The sequence below is a fragment of the Sceloporus occidentalis genome, unplaced genomic scaffold (genome assembly GCF_023333645.1).
Source record: "Sceloporus occidentalis isolate IW3139 unplaced genomic scaffold, rSceOcc1.0.p SCAF_48, whole genome shotgun sequence".
In the NCBI taxonomy this organism is placed as follows: domain Eukaryota; kingdom Metazoa; phylum Chordata; class Lepidosauria; order Squamata; family Phrynosomatidae; genus Sceloporus; species Sceloporus occidentalis.
The window spans coordinates 7414409-7439552 of NW_028317028.1; the positions used below are offsets into that span (position 1 = coordinate 7414409).

The following is a 25144-nucleotide window of genomic DNA, read 5'->3' on the forward strand; positions in this document are numbered from 1 at the left end:
ATGACTTTGAAAGTTATTCAAAAACACAATGATTAGTGTTGTCATCTTGCCAAGTATGTGTTTTCTTTGTGCTAAACGTTAAATTAGCAATAAAGTACAAGCGTTAAGGTGTACAGTGGGTCAAACAATGTTGCAGAGGCAGCAAGTTCCATTTTTCAATGTCATTTAAATAAAAGGTATGTTAACACATGACTGTCACTGTATGAAGCTGTCAGTTACATTAATTGGGATGATGCAGTATTTATTTTAAATCGCCTCATCTCTGAAGTAGAAAATATGTTTTTAACGCCCAAATAATAAGCAATAAAATGAGCCTGTGTGTATTCTTAATCTGTTGACAGTATAACTATTCTTTCATTCATAACTGACAGTTGCAAATGTGTAGGAGATAATAAGTTATTGCAATCATAAGAAAACTGCATTTCATTTACTCATAATATTAACTCCCATAGAAACAGCGAGGCACACCTGGTTGTAACTGAAATGTTTGCATAACTAAGATCTGCAGCCGTTGAACAATTATTGTTGAAGGTTGGAGATGAAATACAGGCACTCCAAAGGAGACACTGCGTGGTGTCAAGGGGTTTTGCTAATGGCTGAATGAAGAAAGTTAATTATGATGGATCTTAGTCCTGATGAAGGTGCGTGTTGCTGCTAAAATACAGGTGCAATAAAGATGTTTCCTTCAAGAGCAAGTTGAAAGTGCTTTTATACTTAACCTCCTTCCCCTAATGTGCTTCCAAGCATAGCATGTCTTTGATAATTATATCTTCCTGTTCACTCGAGGGCTGTGCTTTTCAATATGTTTTTGGTACTTTAAACCAACCATTTTAGTGAGCCATATAGGAAAACCACATTAGTATTCACCATTCCAGAGTTTTTTTTTAACTAGCCAACTCCCTTTGGCTTTGGTAAGGTCTACAGTATTCCTGGCAAGCATCTCCTGCAAGCCAACACTATTAATAGTTCCTTCCCGATTTAATTATGCATTATACACGCCAACCAAGCTTTTTCTTTATAAGATGACTTTTCATAATGTAGAGTGAAGTTGGTGAGTTTAAAATACAACTCCCCTGCAAACTGCAGTATTAGTGAACATATCTTGGGCACATAACATATTCCCCAAAACCTTGTCATATGTGTACTACAGGCCACTCTCCTATGTTACAAAGATTTGTAACAAAACTTATTTTAGCACTTTATTAAGTGAACATACTGTTATGTATGTAATGCGGTATAATGCTGTATTTGTAGACTACATGAAATGTTGGACTTTAAATTGGAATAATAATAATAATAATAATCATTGTCACAATGTATTCTATTGTTCACCCTTCATATACTCAAATGCTATAATATTGAAAAGCCATTTTAAATTATTCCTTTGCCTTCTCATTACTTAGACATGAATCTGGAATAATTACACCTTATTTTACTTATACTATATCTGGACAAACTGGTATGGAACTGCATGCGTAGGAGGTTAAAAAGGGTTTGGAGAGAAGTAGGAATGTAATTTGCAACAAGAAATCGAATCACTGGAAGATGACAATATCTGGAAAGCTGCAGCTTTTGCAATATATCTCTTGGTATTCCTTATGGCGATTAGCTGCTTCTGAACGTAAAAATAGCAGCTTTTCTGTTAATTTACCATCAGATTGCATTAGAGAACCCATGAACCTTCAATTTAGCTAGATGTGTTATCCCCTTCACTACCCGAGTTTTTTTTTAAATACCCTAACTTGACTTTGGCTTTTTCCATGTGTGGGTTTAATTAAGATTCTCCTTTTCTGTGTTTGATGTTCCCACACAAATTATACATCCCTTTTTTCATAAAAAATAAAGCTTTCATTTGAAACCATGATACTAATAGTGGTAATATTTTTTACTATATACTAAAATTAACCCCTTAAGGACAATGGGTACGCCCTAAACCCATTGAAAGCAACGCATTTTGTTAACATTTTCTTCAATTTTTTTCTATTTATTGTTGTTTTATTTTCTTATTTATTTTCACTGTGCAATATGGATCTTGCATGTCAATGATATTACTGAGCTCACTTTATTGTTTATTTTTTATATTAGTTTTCATTTTTGTTTTATATTTTTGTGGAAAGAGGAAAAAACATTCTTCTCCTTTCCACCAGGCCGGGACTGGGACAAAAAATAGGCCCAGGCATTTAAGCCTGAGCAGCCCATTTTTATTTATTTATTTATTGTTAAAGCCCACCCTTCGTGTACCATCTTTGCATTTACTCATTCACACAAATCATTAACACATTCATTAATGCAGTCTCACAAATCATTCAAGCAATTCATCCACACATGAATTCAATAATTGTCATACGCATTCACACAATTCATTCACACATTTATTCATTCATTCTCATACACATTCACACTACCCCCTCTCCCCATCTTATCTGCCCCTTCTCACTATGTTCCCCCTTTTCACTATGTACCCCCTCTCACTATCTATCCCCTCTCCCCATTTCTCACTATCTAAACGCCCTCTGCCCCTTCTCACTGCACCCCCCTCCATCACCCTACTTACCTTGTTGCAGCAGCAAGCAGGAACTGCGACCGGGACCGCGGCAGGGCCGGATTGACTTAGGGGCTGATGGAGCTGCAGCTTCAGGCCACTACCGTAAAATAGGCCCAGTCAGGACCGGACTGACTGGGCCTATGCGGCCTCTACGGCCGCATTAACACAGGGCCCCCTAAGCCCGCCGCAACTGCAACCGGGTCCGCCACTCTAAGGGGCTGGGAAGCCCCCACCAGGGCCGGCCTTAGGGGTCTGCGGCTGCACAGGGCTTAAATTAAAACATCGGGGGGGGGGTTAACTTTATTTAACATCCTCCATGTTAAATAAAGATAACAAAAACTTTATTTAACATGGAGGATGTTAAATAAAGTTAAAAAAAACAACAAAACCCCCCCTTAGAGTGGCGGACCCGGTCGCAGTTGCTTAAGGGGCCTGACTGGGCCTATTTTAAGGTAGGGGCCTGGAGCTGCAGCTCCATCAGCCCCTAAGTCAATCCGGCCCTGCCGCAGCCCGGCCCACCGGGCAAATGCCCGGTGTGCCCGATGGCCAGTCCGGGCCTGCTTTCCACTGATCACATTGTTATTGCTGATTGCAATGTGTGCGACCAGCCAGCAGGGGAATACAATGTAGATTCCACCAGGGTTTAGACTTGTCCTCCCGTGACATCTTAGGGTGAGTCATCAGTAACATCTACCAGAAAGAAATGCTGATTGGCCGGAAGCCAATGACCAAGGGTATGAGATTGTACAAGGGGATGTTGATTAATCCACACATTCTCCTGGAACAAAACCTGCCTTTAGTAATATAACTACCACTTTCGGTTTTATCCCTACATGAAAGATAAAAGAGGTAGTTGCAGGGATGTAGGAAAAGTTGAGAAATCAACACAACATGCTCCTAAAATCAGACAGTTTAAATTGCTGTTGAATGAGAAACATCTTTAGTATTATTTTGTTGATTTTATGGTTCCTTTAAATGGATAGGCAGATTGTGGGAGATGTATTTATAGGATAATGATCTCATTAATGGTAAATTGCATAGAGAAGGGTAGAAAAATAATGTTATATTTTATCATGTAGACCTGGCAGTACATTTCCAGTAGTAGAGAGATGCAAATCAGAAAACAGATGAACAGACTTAAACATTGGATAATGGTGATGAAAATATCTAAATGGTTGAATCTAGACTATACAAACATCTGGACTCTGGAAGAATGTACATTAAATAATCCACCATCTGCCTCTGTTCTTTTTTCTTATTCTGTAGGCGTGCTGCATTTTTTGTTCCTTGTATGCTTTACATTTATTTACACCATTGGTCCTAATCATTATCTTTGCACAGGACCCAGGAGCCTGGTAGCTGAGATGCCCAGTGGGGTCACATAACACACGTGGCAGCTTGCACAGAGAGTGCAAGCTGTACTAAAAACAGCTATAAATGAGGTAAAAGGGAGAGTTATGTGAGCTCCACTGAAGTTGGGAGAGGGAGTATGTGTGTATATAAGTATAGTGTATGGTGTTTGAGAGTGTGTGTGTGTGTACCTCTATGGGGTTCGAGTGAGTGTGCGTGCATATGATGTTAACATATTATGATATCGTGAGTATGTGTCAATGTATGGTATTTAAGTGTGAGCCTAGAGTTAGTGGCACCATAGAGAGGGGAAGGGAGAGAAGGAGTAGCAGGAAGTGCAGGAAAATAGAGTGTTTGTGTGTTTGTATGTGTGATTATATCCTGTTAGATTGATTGTGTAGCGGAGTGAGCGGAGCGACAGAAGTAAATATAAACGTAACTCACCCTCACCCCAATAGGTTATGTAGAATAAATGACATGAAAAAAATGACAAGAATTTTTTTTTTTACAAAAAACTAATTCTGATTAGTCAAAGACTGACTCAAATCATCAACGCCTGGTGTGATTAGGGATCACACACCCAACTGTATTTGAATGGAGATATCTACAAATGGATAAAATCACATAGAGCAGTATTGCAACACATCCAAAATGGACCAGAAACAGGTGGCTACAGTTAGCCTCTCACCTTGCCTAGAGCCTGTAACCTGGCTCCAGGGATAAAGAACACTGCGCTGACTTAGGGCAGTACTCCCCCTTTAAGGTGATGGACAGCAAAGTGGATCCAGCAGAGTGTATGGAGTATATGTATATAAATATAATATAAAAGGTGATGTAAAATGTAAAATAAATACTTTATTACAAAAATTACACTATCATAAAATATACTCTATTTAAGTGTCTCTGTGAATCCTCCGATACGCGTTTCGCCCGTGGGCTTGAGAAAATAGTTATATTTTACTATACAGAGTGCACTATTATTATTTTTTTTTTTCTTGTAATTTTTTTCATGTCATTTATTCTACATAACCCATTGGGGTGAGGGTGAGTTACGTTTATATTTACTTCCGTCGCTCCGCTCACTGTTGGTGGGTTGTACCACCAATACCTGTCTTTTATCTTGTTGAAGTGTGGGAGAGTGGGATTCCCACAGAGTGTTGTAGCGCATGTACACTTTAACCTATTGTTTTTTATATATTATATAAATCCAACTTTGTGGGAACAGTTTGGGTAAGGCCCTTTTCTATTCCAGCATGACTGTGCCCCAGTGCACAAAGCAAGTTCCATAAAGACATGGTTGGATGCCTTTGGTGTAGAAGAACTTGACCGGCTAACACAGAGCCCTGACCTCAACCCCATCCAACACCCTTGAGATGAACTGGAACAGAGATTGGGAGCCAGGCATACTTGTAAGTACATAATTGACCTCGCAAACGTTCTACTGGATGAATGGGCACAAATTCCCACAGAAACACTTCAAAATCTTGTGGAAAGCCTTCCCAGAACAGTGGAAGCTGTTATAGCTGCAAAGGGGAGGACCAACTACATATTGATGTATATGTATTTTTCATAAATGTCTATGTTAGTGTAATGGTCAGGTATCCCAATACTTTTGTCCATATCGTGTAAATAGAATGACAATCTTCTTGTAGACTGCAATGAATAAAAATCTCTCCCTTTCACACTCCATCACTCTCCCCCTCACTTCTCTCTCTCTCTCTGTGTCTCTATCGCTGACTCTATTTACAATCTATGTTTCCCATTGCAGTCTTTGGGAGGATGACTATTCAATTATTTGTTATTAGATTTTTTTCTCTGGCATTTAATAAGCTCCAGGATGTTGCCTGGCCTCACTGTTTTTGATGTGTTTTTTTATGCTCAACTTTTTAAAATCAACCTATATGTAAAAATAACAGGTTTTCTGACCAGTAATATTGCTTTGCAATGGGTTTTTTTTACTTCTCCTTTGCACATTGTCCAAATTGCTGCATTATTTGCTGCTTCATGGAAACTTTTAAAAAAAAATAATTAATTTCATCCTTAATATCTGTGGTGCAATGTGTTAAGGGGTTATTATTTTTCACATGGCTATAAATATATTGAGGTAAATTCCTTGATGTACATGGTATAAAATGTTTTATTTACTACTATGTATGTGGTTATACAGTTTAATATTTCATATGCTTATTTTTATTAACACTATAGGGACACATGCAAAGTATATGTGACACTAACACACTTTAATGCACTGGGTTGCCATGACAACTATTTGTTAAGGGATTCTAACATTCTAATAACGCAAAGGAGAATAGACTGGTTAATACGCACTCATTTGCGTTGTTTTTGTAAATGCCTTATTCAAAATGAGGATATGATACTCTTTTCTGGTATCAGTTTTATATCCCCAGTTATTTGCTTTTCACTAAAAGTTCCCAGTTACATATCATAATTAAAAGTCATTAGTCATTTATTCACACCAAAAGTGAATAATGGTAAACAGGGCATAACAAATAGTGCATAGCATAATTTGATTTAAAGAAACAGGAGCTTAAGGAGGGCCATGCTCAAACAAACAAGTGCATTCTAGTGGGTCAGATGAGATTTCAATGGGCTTTCTAACCTTTTTACTCCAAGTGAGCCCCATTGGACATCTTTAGTGGGTGCCACATAGTATAGTATTTTATTTCCTATTATGAAGACAGAGAAAAATAACACATCACCCCACTGATCCATTTTGGGGATCCAACTAGATATTATGCACAAAGGTAAGCATACATTGTTCTTTATATACCTTCAGGCGGGTGTATAAAAAGAAATTTTCTTAATTGTACTTTATGCTCCATGCATTTTGTTGCAGTTCTTATCTTATTTCATGAAAATGTAAATACAGAAAAAAATACTTCTATTTAGCCATTGTTTTCCTTTTAAAAAGACTTTTAAAACATCCAGCATCCTACTAGTAGTGGAAATATCAAGGATCTAGTTCTTCCCTATAATGCACATATCTTTTGAATACCAGAGCCTGCTTTCAAAGCAAACCAAAATTCCTGCAAGGCTCAACCCAGCCCTCTATCGTTCAGTAAAATTGTAGCATCTACACATCTCCTTGCTTTGAATCCACACAAAATAATAATAAGGACCCCCCCTCCCTTCCTTGCCCAAGCCTCTCCCAGCCACAGACCGCTGGCACTTATAGGTTGCTGAGCATCCCTTCCCACCCCAAAGCACCTCCTACATCATCCTCAACTCTGCACCTTCTCAGCACAGTTCCTCTTCAAGCTACAGTGTAGGACAGAGAAGATCTCATGTTGTTAGCTGCAAGTCCATAGATGACCCACAGGTCACCACGCAAGCTCCAGCACACTTTGGGATTCCTTCACCTTGCGTGTATTTTTTACTTTACACTTGTCTGGAACTGTCCTTGGTGCCGAAACCTGCCATTTGACCTGTTGTGCAGAATTTTGCAAACTTAACTTGGATGTGGGGTGATGGGGAAGGTGTGATGGCATTCAGATGTTCTTCAAGCAGACCTTTGGATGTGTGTGTGCACTGCTGATGGTGCAGTGGAGATGTGAAGAAGGATAACTTGCCCACATGAATGTCTCCTTCGCATACTCACGGCTGAGGAGGAAGACAAGGGATGTTGTTGACGATCTCCCCCAAAAAGAGTTATTGGCCACGGGAAATGTTTCTGATCGGCCTTTTGATAGCTCTGCGGGAATCCATGGCAGTACCAACCCCAACAGCTGAGGATATAAACCGAGGAGTTGTAAGTGATCAGCTGGACAGCTGTTTCTCTTGTATAACAGACATGTCACCCTATAGACTTACACATTCCAGCAAAAGATGCGTGATTCTGATGATGAGTGTGCTTTTTGATAGGGATGGTAACGCTAACGGCTAGGTTAACCTCTTACTTGCCGATGGGATGGTGCGAGAAGACCGCAGGCTGGACTTTTACCCAGGGTTTTTTTTTAAGAGCTTTTCATACAGGCAGTAGTTAGGGTCTCCGACTTATGTATTTTTAAAGGTGGGTGTGATCTTGGTTAGATCACTCTGCAGTAGGTGAATCAGAAATTAGGAAATGTATGGAGAGAGGTATAGAGAAACCCACCGGATCAAAGCAGATCTAGTACATATTGCTGCATGTGCTTCACCAACCGAGATCCTAAGAATTCTATTCTTTTATTTTTTTGTAGCATCAGAATCTACGCGGAAAAACTAAGCTGTACAATGAAATAAAACGCAGGGAAGGGTCTAGACGGTTAAACCGGTTTCAGGTTTAACTCTTTGATAGTCGGATAGGGATTAGCCACTACACTCTGTTACCCAGTTGGTTATCCTCCTCGGAGTTAATTTATGATTTATCTAAATTAGTGTCTTTCGTCCCTTTGAAATGACCAGCTATTAAAGGAAGAGCTCATGTTGCATGCAGATATGAATATGTCACATATGGTTAGAAGTGATGTCCTCACTGGAAGCTGCTGGGTGTCTGATCAATTGCATAATTAGGATGAGATGTTTAACCTATTCGGATTAGGGATATTCATACAGATGCTGTAAACTATATCTACATCTAAATTCTGAGTGTCAAATGAGTTGTCTGCAGCAATCCCAGTGCTATAGGGTACCTATTTGTCTAGGGGTTAACCCTTACATGCTTTAACCCCCACTAATTTATGTATATTTGCACTATTTGACTATTCTGCTGCAGAAATAACCAGCAGATAACAACATTCTTACTCACACCACAGGATGTATTTAACTTCTGCAGGACTGTAAAATAAGATCATGATACAACAAGGGGTTAAGCTAGATGCCCCCTGCCCTTTTTGAGGGTAATGAATGGGTCATTCCCAATATCTAGTGGTTTGTTAACCTCATGTGTTTTATCCTCCAAATTGTTGAATTGATAGTACCAAAAGCTTCAAATGCAACACAAAGCAATTTTGTCTTAACATCATTGTATATTAATTTGTTCACTTTTCAACCCAGACTAATATTAACTTGCCCTAAAATATCAGCTTGTAATTAATCACCCTCACAATTTAAATTTCTTGCTTAATTCAAGTCTCTTTACTGTTTTATGGCATTCCTATCAACAGGTGTTTTTGAGCTTGAGAAGGATCCCTCTCTTCAGAGTTAAGTTAATGTCAGGTGTTTTAAACTATTGGCTTTATTCCTTTTTGTTACTTACGTCTCACCTCTTGTAACGTAATTCTTCAGTAGTCATCATTATTAATATATAAATAAGATTGGCATTTTGTTTCATGATTTTGTAACATGATTATATAAATGACTATGAATGGCCCTTTTGGATCACTGAGAAAGTGGCTCACATTGTCTTTCATGTGAGGTCCTACAGATGGAAGGCCTAGATTTGTTACATGGTAATAAATCTTAAAGGGGAACTGTGGGGAAATTGCAATTCTTGTTTTTAGTAGGCTCACATCAATTTGACAGCCTTCTAGAGAAAACCAGTAATGTTTGCGACTGGAGGACCCCACTGTCTGCCCATACAACACAGCTAGTGATTCTTGTATTTTTATCAACATTCACAAGACCTTCCTGGGAATGGGACATTGGCGAGTAAGCATGAATGTAACCCTACCACAATGCTGTGGGTTACGTTATAAATGTGGTGCCCTGGTACCTTTTGAAAAAACACTCTTGGGATCATCCTCAAAACCCATTACTAGCAACACATTTTGTAATTGCCTTTAAAGATTGGTATTAACAACTTTCACGCAACTGGACTGCCTGGTTTCTATGATACCCAGGCGGTTGAAACATACACATTTGTTGGAGCATTATTTTTTGAAACTAGCCCTCTGTGCTCAACATCTTGATCAGCGCCCCATGACATAAGACTATTTGTCCTTTATGTATGTTGTTAAACTGTAACTATTTGGCTGTGGATTTGTATAACACCAGTATGAGGTGTAAATGTGTAGAAAGGTATTGTGTGCTTCTATTGGCAAGCAGTGTTTTGCAAGAGATAAAAGTTGCAGGAAAGTAGTGCCTGATGAACTATGTTTGAGGATCCAGAGGTAAGGCCCTTACCCATCTGAAACAAGCTACCGGTTCACTATGTGTGATTATAGGCCATAAGATCACTAGACAGCATTTTCATCTTCTCCAACTCTGGGCTGGTTTTCAGTAGGGTCGCACAAGGTTGATAATCCACTTCCCTGCAAGGTTTACAGTTGAGTGAGCAACATCTGTGTGCACTGGGCATTAGTGGCATTATGTTTCATGGCATGCATTGAAAAATTGCCTGCGCCACTTTCAGCGCCAGCACTTACCTTGCTGTTAAAAATAAAGGAAGTTTTTAGAGGAACCTCTACAATGAAGTCATTCTGCAGAGCCTGTTGGAAAGTTATTCAATGTAGTGCATTTATTTTATAGAAAAACAAGCCCATGCCTTTGAGTGGCCAGTTTGCAAGGACAATATTTTAACGGGAGTATGACTTCTTGTTTTACAGTGTGAGCACATACATAGATCCCATAGAAGTAATGTATTTGGTGTAGTTCAGCAATATATTCTGTTTATGTTATGTATACATTCTATTTAGGACATTAGCTGTAGCTGGTTTTTTTCCAAGTTTTCTGTTTTTTTTTCTGTTAACCCCTTGACTGCCAGTGAAATGGTTTTATAAGTAGGATTATTGCAGTTGGAGTATAATAAAAACAATGCTAAAAATTATTTTAGGAGATGTTTCCTGCAATGCAAGAAACACATGTAATGTTTGTGTTTTCTGCCAAAATTTTAAAAAAGGGCAGCATATCCCCTCATTATTGTTGTTCCTATGGAGTGTCTGTGTCAAGCTGACTCTATCAGTGGCACGCAGAGAATCCATGATTTGCTCTTGTGTGACAGATGGAAGTTCATTTTGATAAGCTCTTGCAGGCAGACCAGACCTGGTGTTTGCTATGACCAAGCCGTGACAAATGTAAATCCAGTCAATTGTTTTAGCTGCTGAAATATCTTATAGCCCCTATTCAAAACCTCATTTGTTGCCACAAGCTTCGGTAATAGGCATACCCTTCAGGATCCATTAAAGTAGCTAGTAGATGTATATAGAAAATAATTGTTCAGATACAGGGCATTAGGGAGATATGTAGCTGTTAATAATCCACTGTTAAGATGCATTTTAACAGTGTTAGAAATCAAGCAAAGATAACCTGTCAATGGGATTTCTCAGACAAGGTTTTTGTTTTCAAACCAAAATCCTGTCCTGCCGTCAGATCGGAAATTGCCTGTCTTAAGTAGAGACACAAAGAGCATACATTATGAGCAGACAGCATTCTCTCCTTCTCCAATTCACCTTCAGGCATCCCTGGATTAAGATCTTGCAGTAGGTAGATAGAGTACATTTTGGCAAATGTTCTGGCACTGCAGTTTTGTCCACAAAAAAGAAAAAAATAGAAATTTCCTGCAACCTATGGTATCAAAGCTGGTTTCCCACTATTCACTGAGCAATATAGCTGACTTCTAAGTCACTCACTAATCAATCACAGATCATTAAATCCCCTTGAAGCAGGAGGGTCTTGAAGCTTGTTGCACTACCTTAATGGCCTCTCCCAAAGTCAGTGGGTTAAATCATTATCATCCAACAGAAGGAATAATAAGAAAAAACCCACCCACGCAGCCCATTTTTTACAATGTAATAAGGCAATAATGAAAATACTCAGTGACAACCATTTCCCATAAAGCCTGAAAAAACTGCAATAGAAAATCATCTATCTAGATATAGGTTTTACAAATGGATATATTCATGGGTGTAAAATTATAAAGATTGAACTTACTTGATGTGAATGAGAGCAATACAGGATTAGATGAAAATCTGGCTGTGGTGCTAATGTTCTGTGTCGGTAGGTAATGTAATTCCTACAGATCCAGAGGGGAAACCAATGCAGCACTTCGCAATATGTTCCTTACACATTGACACTATTTCAGGGAACCCTTCGAGGCTAAAAGAGTTATGTTTTATGCAGTTATTTATTTTGGTATGGTCAATAATGTGACCATGTTACCTTCTTTTGTTGTATTTGTGCGTTGTGTTTGAATAGAACTCATTGCAAGTCAAATCTTGTACTTGGAATATTGAGTCTTGGCTTCTATTTGGGGATTTGTTCTGATAATTAAACTAATGTAAGTTATGTGGGTTTTTTTTGTCTGTTTTGAAAAAAACTAAACAATGAGCAGCGTGTTATGATTGTTTGCTTTCTAATTTCATATAATATATACATAACATATGTGTTATGTATAAGAAGTCATCTGATCTTGGTTTACTTTTCACATAGTGAGAAGAAGCCTCCTTCTAATTGGGCCTTTCTGTTGGTTGCTATGGGGATAAGACCATTTTTTAAACTTTACAACAAATTCACATTTTATACATAACCTCCGTATTTTAGATCGTGTGGGTTGCTTCATTGTTGAAATCGAGTGGCTTGTAAAAATGTTACTGAGTATCTAAATAGAGCTCTATTGGTAGCCCTCTTAGCAATATCTTGTACTACGGCAAGGATAGCCAAATAATAATAATAATAATAATAAAAAACATGAAGAAATAAAATCAAGTGCCAGTGTTTGGTAGGTTTAAATCAATCGGTTTTCAGGCTATTCCTAAAAGTTGAATTGGTAACATTTGTATTTATTACTTGCTGGTTCAAAGTGAGCAGATAATGGATCCATGCAGTCACATCTGCTGGTGTTAAGCTTAAACAATCCAGAGTGCATGAATTCATGTACCCTGCAAACCTTATTGCTTGGCTTCAGTATTGCCTTTGTCCACATCATAGCTGTATAATGATCCACAAAGAAACCTTAATGAAAATATATAATTGTGTTTTCTTAATATAGTAGATGATAGGGAAGGAGGGAGGGTTGATTTAGTAATTCATTTTCAGACTAACTCGACTGGAGACGGTTGAATGAAGGTTTTTTTCCAGTCTGCCAGTTAACTAAATATGATCTTGTATTACTGTTTCCAAAGGGTCTGATCCTCCATTAAATTAATCCTAATGGCCTGTGCTAAATACAGCAATGATGGTGGAAATATATCACTGTACACAATACCATAAGCTTTCATAAATTATAAAATCATTACCCAGTACTAAAATGGCTTAAAATGTATATTTCAAATTACAATGCTTTTTAACATCTAATGAAAAACAGTTTGTCTTCTGCGACTCCAGTTCTAACAGCAGTGGAAGAAAGCATGGTTGGATTATTGGTCCCCTGTGCATAGACAGCTGGAGACCCCATGCTTTCAAAGAAAGAAGAGAGGGAATATGCATGAAAGATTATTAAAGATTATTCAACCATCGTGATAAGCAATATCTTACTACATACTTGATGATACTTACTACATACATGAAAAGATCTACTGTAACTCTCATCAAGCTCAGTTATCTGACTTTTAAGGGTGAAGGGAATGGCTCTTAAGGAGCAAATAGAAGAAGGTGGTACAGGTTGAGCATCTCTTTCAAAGAAAAATGGTTTCCTTAGAAGCTAGAATATTATCTCATTGGATAATTGCAACTGTTGTTTGATTGTTAGATATAGATACTTAGCAAGTTACAATCTTTTCCCTCTGTGTGTTAACAGATGTACTGTAGATGCATTGAAAATCCATTGCTTTGTCATTTAAAAAAATTGAAAAGGACTTTTCCCTATGGTTCATCTGTCAGCCTTTAAGTAACACAAGTAGTGTGACCTGGTTTATAGGTGGCACAGCATATTCATTTGTTATGCAGTCATGCTTGCTTTTCTAGACCCCATGACCATCTGGGAAAAGATGCTCTTTCCAAACAGGTGCCAGATATATTGGCTTGCTCTTTGTGTAATTAAATTCATCTGTCAGGCGTTAGTGATGTTTCCTGCAGGAGCCCCTTCCAATTCAAAAGGCAGGGGCTGTATACTCCATTGTCTGTCACAGCTAATGTTTGATTTCACTCTTGCTGGAGATGTGCTTTGTGAGCGATTGAAGGACAAGACCCAAAGAATGGTGATTTTTACCATTCAACAGCATGCCAAGGAATGCGAGCCTCTCTAAGCTGATGCTGTCAGCTCTTCTTCGTCTTCTTATTACTATTATTATTTCTTGTAAAAAGCAGTGATTTTCAGCTTGTTTATCCAAGTGTCACCAGTATACAACTTTGGTTTTGTAATTACCCTTTTCATTAACTATTTATAGATAAAAAGTGATACCAAAAAGGGTAGATCAGATGGGCCAATTTGTTTTTTTCTGCCATTGCTATTTATATCTACGGTGTATAAACCTCAAAGGGTGCAGGTACTACACTTCTCTGAAGTATTGGCAAAGTAAGTAATAATGATGTGCCCTAGGCCACAACATACCCTTTCTACTGACGTTGACATTCACGCAAACAGACTATAATCCCATAATGAGGCAACATTTCAGTCCATGTCTGATTTATGAAGTAATTTCTTTTTCTGAAAGAAAAATCATTATCACAATAGAAGATTGAAGAATTTACTTTAATGGCTAGTGGTATTATTATATTTTTCAGTCAGGTTCTCCAAATATTTTCGTCACTAATAGGACTTTGTGTTTAGCAAACAATACTTACAGTACAATATGTTTTAATTGTACTCTATGTATTTGTGTGTGTGTGTATATATATATATATATATATATAAATATATATTGGTGGCAATATCAAAAGTGATTTTATGCAGTGGTCACATACCATACATGTGCTGGTTTTTACAGTAATATATGGGAGAAGATCACTTATGAACAATGTTCCCTCTAATTTTTCTTGGTGTGGTGTGCGCAGAAAATTTCTGTTGTGCAAAATTTTTCCCAGAGCCAAAATTTTGTGCGCACGATATGCTTCTACAGTCCATATAAAGCGAAGTTGGTGGAGCTGAAAAAAAAAAATCACATTGCGAGGGGGGAGCTATATATTTCCAACCCTTTTGACTCCATGGTCTATTTTAAAGGTGAAATTCTCACCGCAAAAGTTAATTATGAGTGAATCACGAGCGGGGGCTCCGGGCTGCATAAAGGATCAATATATATATATGTATGTGTGTGTGTGTGTGTATATATATATATATATATATGTGTGTGTGTCTGTATATATATATATATGTGTGTGTATATATATATATATATATATATATAATTTTTTTTTTATTGGGAAAAACTGCATAGCTTCTGTCGTTAGGCAACCATTGACAGGGGTACAGCATAACACCTATCACTATATCCTGAGGCGCACATTGACTGGGGTACAGCATAACACCTATCACTATATCCTGAGGCAGACATTGACGGTGTTGCAATATAACTGCTATCATTATATACTGAGCCAAATATTGACAGTGATGTAGCATAACTGTTATTATATGCCGAGGCACTCATTGACGGTGGTACAGTATAACTGCTATCATTATATACTGAGGCAAACATTGACGATGGGGCAGCATAACACCTATCACTATATACTGAGGCACGCACTGAAGGTGGTACAGCATAACACCTATCACTATACATTGAGCCAGACATTGCCAATAAATGTAGTATATAGTATACTGAGGCACAGCATAACACCTATCACTATACATTGAGCCAGACATTGCCAATAATGTAGCATAACCCCTATCACTATATACTAAGCCAAACATTGATGTGGTGTAGGCCTACCGCTTCAGTGTCTGGCTTAGTATATAGGGGTGCACCGAAAATTCAGCATTCAAATGACCCCCCCTTTTAAAAAAAAAACCTACTTTATTAAAAATAACACACCAAAATTGGACAAAAAAAACCCAACAACAATATATATATATGTATATATATATATATATATATATAATTGCTAACAGCAATCACACTCCTATCATGCCCAGGCAGCCAGTACATGCTGGAACCTGGGCATCATATTAATGTGATTACAGCCTCCCTATGCCATGCTATCCCCCCCCCACTTACACATCCATGCTATCACACACACACTCATTCACAAACATTCAGCATAAACTACAGCATAACACCCATCACTCTCACACACTTACTAATCTCACTTAATGTTTTCCTACCCTTCCTCTGTTACTTTTCCTCCTACTCTTCGTTCTTCCTCTTGTCTCTTCTTCTTCTGTGTCCTGTCCTTCCGGTGCAGTGAAGATGGTGGGTGTGGCTTCAGTGCTGTGCGCCGGGATCTGACATCAAATCCCGACGCACAGCATCAGTTGCCGCGCGCATCGCAAGGGAGCAGGATCGGAGGTCTGCATTAACAGACCTCCCGCTCCCTTGATTGATTTTAAGCCGGTTGGGGTGAGATTTTTGATCTCCCCAACCGAGGTTGCTCCTCCAGCGGCGGACATGAGGTTGTAAGGGACATTAAAATAAAATAAACCACACATATATACATGAATAAACACAAAAAACACCAAGCTTGGATGAAACAGGCCGTGACTTTTATTTAGTTTATTAAACATACAAACTTCAAATATAACGATATAACCTTGTAACCATTGTATCAAAATATAACAAGCCCTTGGCACAAGCCCAGAGCCTCCGACTAAAAACACATAACCTTGCCAAACCGCCATAAAAGCCAGCCGGCATAACTAAAACTTACAGTTCACCCTAAAATTATAGGATAACTATACCCCGATAAAAGCCACGACAATAAATACAAAAACATTATAATACAGGGTGGGTGGGCGGGCGCATTTTCATTAATTCCTCCATGAAGTCTTCAGCTTACCAGCCTCGCCACTGCTCACCAGACTCAAAGGTCAGTGCAGTATCGGCTCAGCGGTTCGCCAGGTAAGTGAAAAGCTCCCTCAAACGCACTCTATTTATAGGTGCTTTTCCCGCCCATAGCGCAGCGCAAGGCACCCGCGAGGCAGGCACGCGGCAGCGCGAGACATTCAAAAAACGCGGCAAAGCGCTAGCGCATGCGCAACAGCGCAAAAACTTACATAAGCTTCACATTTATTTTTTTTTTTTAAACAACTCCCTGACCTTTTCTTGACCCCACAGCCTATACCTGTCAATGTTAACCCTGACCTTTGTTTGCCCCCACAACCTCATGTCAGCCTGCCCTATGGTTGCAGGCTTTATCATTACTGTCCGTCTCTGGAGGAGTGCCAGCGTCACCCTGGACGGACTGCCCGCCCCCCAGCTCCCCATTAGGTACTGTGCGCACAATGTTAGGACGTGTGTGCTCCCTCAAAAAGTTATGTGCGCGCGCACAGCTTAGAGGGAACACTGCTTATGAATTATACAAATACTTTCATACCTTGGAACTGAGAAATTCTATTGAGGGACTTGGCAGAGGTGACAACCATCACATATTTAAGCAGGGATTTCAACTGTGAAAACATTGGTATACAAGCCTAAATGTTCCAAGGTATGGTTACCTAGGATTTACTGCCTTCATGCAAACTATATTATTGAAGATATTGCCTTATACCACTATCTCATTTGATTCTCAAAACTCAAAATTATGGTAACATTGTAGCTGACAGAGTGGTGTGATTCTATCTAAAAGTCAGTGTGGGCAGAACAAGTCCAATATCAGTCAGGCCAAAGTTCATGCATGAGTGTCAATATCCAAGGTCCCAATACAAAGGGCCAACAGGACAGAAACATCAACTGAGTATGATAATAACATTGTAAAGAATGTATGTCTATAACCGCTAATGTGTGAAAGATGCAATGTTAATATCTGATAAATTGCAGTAGGAATCATGAGAGCCTTGAATTGCCATACAAGTATCTTCGGTAAGAAACAGGATAAACAATTACGTCTTTGTTAGCAAGGAATGGCGTTAGAATCAATGTTTTATGATCCTACAGTCATTTTGAAGAGATCTGTGAAATACTGACATAAATCTCCAATATCTTTGTGACTGCTATAATAAAGATGATCATGTTACAACTTAATAATAGCCATTTCTTACAGATACTGTAACTGGCAGCGTCGGTAAGTGCGATAATGATAATTGAAGCTTTATCTTGACTGCCTGGGTTAAAGCATTCCTTTCACTGATGACCTTACCCCAATACCTACCATATCTGAGATAGGACATTTATAATACAAAGACATATGTGCTTGAGTGATTTTGTTTGTGAAACATAATAATCGTATTATTTAATATAATGTCTTATAGTATTGTAAACAATTTAATATGGTTGTTTTGCAGAAAAGATGGCTTTCCAACATGATGGGAACATTAGTCCATGTAATTAATGACCACATGTTGCTTATTTCTATTCCTCTGATTGAGATGTTGGTACAAACACACTTTCACCTGCTTCGCAAGTTATAACAAATACATTTTATGTGTCTCTGAGAAAGATAGTGCTGGATCACTTACTGCAGATAACATGATCATAAATCATTAAAGTCCTAAGCACAGATCATTCTGCTTAATGTGACAGAGACCTCCCACATCCCACCAAGCTGTGCTGAATCTTTGTCCCAGACCGTTTTTCTAGTTTATACAGCTGTACCCAAACGAACTTTCAAGGGCAGAGGTAATGGTCGGAATGGGGGCGAGGGTATAGAGAAGGTCACATGTCCGCTGAGCAATTCTTTGTGGAACCTGCTATAATTAGGCAATGCGCTCATCTATTTATACATAATAGGGGGAGTATGGAGAACGAAACAAAGTGTGTGCTTGTTCCATTCAAAGAACCCAGTAAGAGCTCAGTACTTAGGCATCAATTCACTGAACCATTAAGTCATGTGGAAACAGACATCACAAATGCAACCATTTCTCTGTTTTTGTATTTTTGTGTCCAAACACTGGGTTATTCTATATGACCATCTAACCAGAGCATTATACAATTCAGTTACAGCTTTTCAGATTTCCCCAGACTTCCTGTAGGATGCTGTATACAATATAACTATTGTCAAAATATATCAGAAACATCTATGCGTCTCACTGGTTTTCATTGTTTACATTTCACATTAGTAATAAGTCATATTTGTAGCCTTAATATAAAGGCTGTGTTAAGCTCAGTGGCATAGCAGCTGCATTTTTAAAATATATTTTGAGCAGCTATCCAGAATTACTTTGCTGCATAACATTGAAAGAAGACCCAAGAGGTAGAGGAAACCATTACAGATCAATATATATTTTTGACAGAAGGATAATTCCTTTTGTGTTCTATTCTACCTACTGTGTAGTAGTAAAGCCAAACCTTTACCAGAAATAATGATTTAATTGAGTAAACTTATGCCTGATGTTTTAAATTATTCTACAATTGGATGAGATAATAAAATCAAAGATCTGCTACGGTTTATTCTCTTAGCATACTAGATGTGCCTAAGTGGAACAGCACCTTTAGTATTTATTGGTTTATATTGTGTCATTCTATTCTGTAGTGCTGTACAATGGGTAAACAGGACACGGCAAACAGTGCATCATATAATTTGGGTTTACAGAAACAAAAGATGAGGAAGACTTTGTTCAAGAGACCGCAACGGTATATTATACAAGAGGTGAAATATTTAAAGTGGACCAGCCACACAGCCTTATTCCAGTGTACCCCTAATGATGCGGTGTTACAGTTAAAATAATCAGTTTTTCCCCACCATTGGTGGTTTTTTTCCATAAAGCTACTAGGATTGGGTAGAGCTACTGCTTCACGCTACCAGAACAAGATTTGTTTTACACTTTACTCTGCTATCTCAAAGTTTCATTCTAAATTAAAGATAAATTAAGGTCGTCCTTGTACGTGCTTCTACCTTTTGTTTTCCTTATTGCAGGGAACAAAAACAGCTTTTTTTTAAATTAACTACCCTTTAGAAAGTCACAAAGGAATATGATAATTTATTCTTTAAAAAAGTAATAGGTTTCATGTATTGTCATCCTGATTGTTTTAGTAATTTGTGACTCACTTGACTAAACTCTGTGACACACTTGGGTGTCCTAATAGTTAGGGTTGATAAGCCCTGGTTTATCTTAATAAATGTTGTCAGAGCTCCCTCTAGTGGATTAGAAAAAAATAATGATATCATCAAAGGCATTTCTTTGCTCCAACCTGTTTCCATTTTAGATTATATTCCCAGGGCATCTGCTTCGGTGCCAGAGTCTTTTATTGTTGTCTTATGAACTGCCACTGCTACTCAGGTTGTTAAGGAGGGGAAGCTCTTTGTATAATGAGTGTTTAGCTTTTGTTAACAGAATATAAAGTAGATTCTTAAACTTTAAAGTAAATGTGGTGTGGCATTGAAACATTTACCACCTGTCTTTTCTATCCTGCCCTACAATTGAGGCAGCAGCTTGCAATATAAAAAAATACCTGCAGATCACTATATGCACATGTACTGTACATGTACCTCATTTTATGTGTAACACTTTGTTTGCCATATAGAAGTACTTTTATCATCACAATTGAGTTTAATTCATAAGGGGGCCTGTCATTCCTGAATCTATCCTCATAATGCAGCCAACTAATGTTGGACCTCTGCTGCTATTATACACAGATCTTGAAGGAGAAGGACCTAGCTCTTATAATACTTTGAGAATAAAGGTCAAGTGCTGCTGTGAGCCTGATTTCTCATTATGCTGTATTTCTGTATTATATATGAATGTGTGTCTGCTCCATAAGCTGACATCCTGCAATAATAGTGATTAGCTTCCCTCTGAAAGATGGCTATCCTAAATCTGCTCTCTGTTCAAGCAGTGGGAGCTTCCAATTCACTGAGTGAACCAGCTGCTGAGCTATTAGTACACAGTGTGTTCCAGAAAGGCTTTTAGCCACATGAAAACACTTGGCTTATGCAACACTTTCAAAGGCTAGCAACGGCATACTTTACTTTGTAATGTTGTTGTAGGCTGTACTATGCCATCTCCTTTACAGCCAAAGTAGCCTGTGGAACTAGGCATAGGGTGAGATAAAAGTGCAGTCCAACAACTGGTAACTATCTTTATAGAAGTGATAGGTTTAACATATGTGTGAAGGAGCAGAAGCCAAAGGCCAGAATGGGCCTGCTCTCCATGTGATCATTTAAAAAAAGAGAAACTAATCAGGTTTTGTAATGCATAGGCAAGTTGGTAACATGAAATAGCTCAGCTAGAAATTCCTTGTACTTTCTTGGCTGTTAAAACCATTAAAACCATTTAGAATGTTACTGCTGTGAGCCTTGTTGTAACTGGCGTAACTTGAGTAACTGGTGTTGGTAGAGAGTAGACCATAGTTTAATTATGTGGAGTGATGATCATTTGTCCATCTACTCTTGTATCTAAACAAGCCAACTATCCAGTTCTTCATACCCAGAACCTACAATGTGAAATCTCTCTCAGGAACAATTTTTGTTTGCATAAAGGATTTCACAAAAACATCAGACATGATTTTGGTGTATTTTGCTTTTGTGTCTCTTTCCATTTAATTGTTTTCTTTCTTATTTAATTATTTTCTTACTCAACACTGATTTTTCCCTGTCTTCTTATTCTCTCTTCCTCATTACCAGCCTCTCAACTGTCTCTCTTTCATCCCTTCTTTGTCCTTAGACTGCTAACCTATATTTATTTTGCCTCTGTCTCCTCATCTCCATTACCTAATCTCCCTGCCTGTCACTGGGGAATTACTGTACTTACCATGGTTGGTAGAATCTATTTGATTTAAAGTGATCAAAGAAATAAAACAATGCTTAAAAACAAGTCTGTAATCCCCTTACCGTCTGTATATGGCAGACCGTATTATGCACAGAAATTTTAATCCTGATAATACTTCAGCTTTCTAACTGTTGCATATTATTCAGATCTGACAGCAATATGAAAGATGAAAATCAGGAACAGTTAGCTAGAGTGTGGTGCAGCCTTTAAATTATTCCTACACAGTCGGTCTTGAGCTGCTATCATCTAGGCTACTAATCTTTCATTCTTAGAAGTGTTCTCATTATCTTAAAGTCTCAGTGCTGTGTCTTTATTAGTGTTCCAATGTTCAGACAAAGGATGCGATAGTATTGTTTTCACCATTTATTTATATAGTGTCAACACTATATATACAGCATTTTGTACAGTGTGGGGGGTAAGAAACATAAATTACCATTTGAGCCATTGTTGTACAGAATGTATTTTGGAGTCTATTTCCATGCAAATCTGTTCATGCATTCCTTAAAGGAATTTGGGACTTCTCCTCCTCCCCTGGCTTAAATGAATGAGGAAACATGCCTAAGAATGCTTCTTCCACGTGATCTATAGTGTAAAAGGAGTAGTGGCATGTTCAACTATGATATATAAGCAACTGGGTGCCACTAATACCAATGTTTGTATATATCACTGGCCACTTTATTAGGTACACCTTGCTAGTACTGGCTTGGACCCCCTTTTGCCTTTAGAACTTCCTTCAGCTTCATGGCAATGCTGTCTACAAGTTGCTGGAAACATTCCTCAGAGATTTTGGTCCATACAGACATGATGGTATCATGCAGTTGCTGCAGATTTGTTAGCAGCACATCCATGATGCAAATCTCCTGTTCCATCACCATCACAAAGTTGCTCTATTGGATTGAGATCTGTTGACTGTGGAGGCTATTGGGGTACAGTGAACTCATTGTCATGTTCAAGAAACCAGTTTGAGATGATGTGAGCTTTGTGACATGGTGCATTATCCTGCTGGATGTAGCCATCAGAAGACGGTTACACTGTGGTCATAAAGGGATAGACATGGTCAGTGTCAGGATTCGGCCCCAGCCCTGCGATGCTCAATTGGTACAAAGGGGCCAGGACTGCACACTGCCAGTCCCGCTGACGTCGGGGGCATTCCCCCATTTAAAGGAAAAAATGGGCGGGGAACGGGGCATGTCAAGACCCTGCTACTGCGACCCGGAAGATTCAGGTCTTGACCCGGAGAACCGGAGGAGCAGCGCTCACCCGGCAAAGTCCGGGTCAAACCCGGAGAGTTCCCAGGTATGTATGTATGTATATATATATATATATATATTCTGTAATAAAGCACAAGACACGTGTACCCATTTTTCTATGGCAATTGAGAGCTGGGATTTTGATTCTCCCCAAGGAACACAAGTTTTGCTTTAATTTATCAGAAACAGTCCTGATTTGTAAGCCATAGTTAACGGTATTTACTTGTATCATTACACAAGGGGACAAATAGTTTCTTTAACCCTTTGATGACAATTGCCGGTCCGGGCACGTCACGGAAATTCAAGTTGATAACGACAAATGACGTGCCAGGACCGGCACGTCATTAAACGGGTGCAGAAAGCGATCTATTTTCGCTTTCTGCACCGAAACGGCGTTGCTGTAATGCCTCGACCTCGAGGCATTCAGCAACGCCATTATCGGCACAAAGGGGCCATCTCTGGCCCCTCCCCGGGGCGTCAACATCCGCCATACTTTGTATGGTCGGCGGACGCCCGTTTTAAAAGCGTTTAGGAGGCGATCAACGATTGCAGGAATGCCTCGATCAGGAGGCATCCAGCGACACCAAACACTTACCTGGGGATGGACTGTGACCGCTCCGGAGAGCGGTCACAGCCGCAGCTGCCGGTGATCTTCGCCATCAGCAAGATGGCGGCGGTCCGGGAAAATTCAATAAAGAAAAACAATAAAGTCTAAAAAGTTAGCTAGACGGTCTCCAGACCCTCTAGAGAACTCTGGCTCCACTTGCAGGTTGAATATAGGTACTGCATTCAACCATGCAAGTCAATGGAGCTCAGCTTTCTAATCACAGTGTGATTAGAAAAAATAAATTAAAAATAAAATAAAATTAATAATAATTAGAAAAAAAATAGTAAAAAACCAGTAAAATGTAAAAATAATTTCCCACTGATGTCACTATCAGGGGAACCTTCAAGTTGAAAAAAAATGTTAAAAAAATTAAAAAAAAAAAGGCAAAAAAAAAATATATATATAAAAAATATATTTTTGTGAGCAAGTCCTAAAATTAGCATATTAGCTTAAAACAATTCTCGCATGGAAAGAGTTAAAATACTGGCATATTAAATGCCCATGGGGTGTCTACTTTTAAAAAATGTATGATTTGATGGGGTAAATTGAATTGGCCGGGTTCAACAAGGTCCCAATTAACACGGGGGGAAGGATGGCCACACATCTAATTTCCAATTAGAAAAATCCACACGTACCAAATGTGGCCTTTTAGTTCCCCCCAAAAATGACTAACCCATGCATGTGGGGTATCACTGTACTCAGGAGATGTTGCTGAACACATATTGGGGTGTCGTGTGACAGCGGCATATACCAGGAGCTGTAAATTCATACATAAAGTAGGTGTGTGTGGGAAAAATACACACACAAAAATACTACTGCAAACTTTGAAAAAATGCTGGTGGTAAAATGTGTGCATGCAAAGAGTTAAAATACCAGCATTTAAAATACCCTGGGGTGTCTAGTTTTCAAAAATATATGGTTTTGTTGGGCACACTGAAATGGCCCGGTTCAAAGATGTACCAAATAGGGCATGGGCAGTGGATCCCCAAATGCCAAAGTTCAACATTGAAAAATGTGCATGCCCCAAATGTGGCCCTTTTGCCCCCGAACAGCCAGGCAAAATCATTCATGTGGGGTATCACTGCGCTCAGGAGATGTTGCTGAACACATATTGGGGTGTTTTGTGATAGTGACATATACGAGAACTTTTTAATTCATACCTGAAGTAAAATGTGTGTGACAAAGCAAATGCAAAAAAATGACTACCATAAAGTTTGACAAAGGCTGATGGTAGAATAAGCGCTTGGAAAGGGTTAAAATACCAGCATTTGGAATACCCTGGGCTGTCTAGTTTTCAAAAATATATGATTTGATGGGGTAAATTGCATTGGCCGGCTTCAAAGATACCCGAAATGGCACATGGGGGGAAGAATTACCAGATTTGGAAAAAATGGCTTTGAAATAGCAAAACGCTACCTGTACTTATTGCTCCATAACGTGCAGAAAAAAGCAAAAAAACATAAAAACATTGGGTATTTCTAAACTCAGGACAAATAGTAGAATCTATTTAGCAGGTTTTTTTATTACCTTTTATAGATGAGTAAAAAGATTTTTCAACTAAAAGTTAGAAACAGTCATTTTTTTCTAAATTTTTCACCATATTTTATACTTTTTTTAATAGTTAATAATATGATACAATCAAAACAATGTCATCTAAAGAAAGCCCTTCTTGTCCTGAAAAAAACAATATCTAATGTGTGTGGGTTCAGTAAACGGGAAAGAAGAAAATTACAGCTAAACACGAGCAGCGCAGAAATGTTAAAACGGCCATTGTCACGAAG

The 25144-nt window shown here is 38.6% G+C and overlaps 1 protein-coding gene across 1 annotated transcript in view; it reads left to right on the forward strand.

The window, feature by feature from the left end:
• The first annotated feature begins 7544 nt into the window (after window positions 1-7544).
• Window positions 7545-25144, forward strand: part of LOC149289168 (matrix metalloproteinase-17-like) — a 66163-nt gene continuing 48563 nt past the window's right edge. Inside the window, exon 1 of the mRNA XM_089491078.1 lies at window positions 7545-7664. Within this exon, the coding sequence (XP_089347204.1) occupies window positions 7581-7664 (84 nt within the window). The 5' untranslated portion in view covers window positions 7545-7580. The remainder of the gene's footprint in view (window positions 7665-25144) is intronic.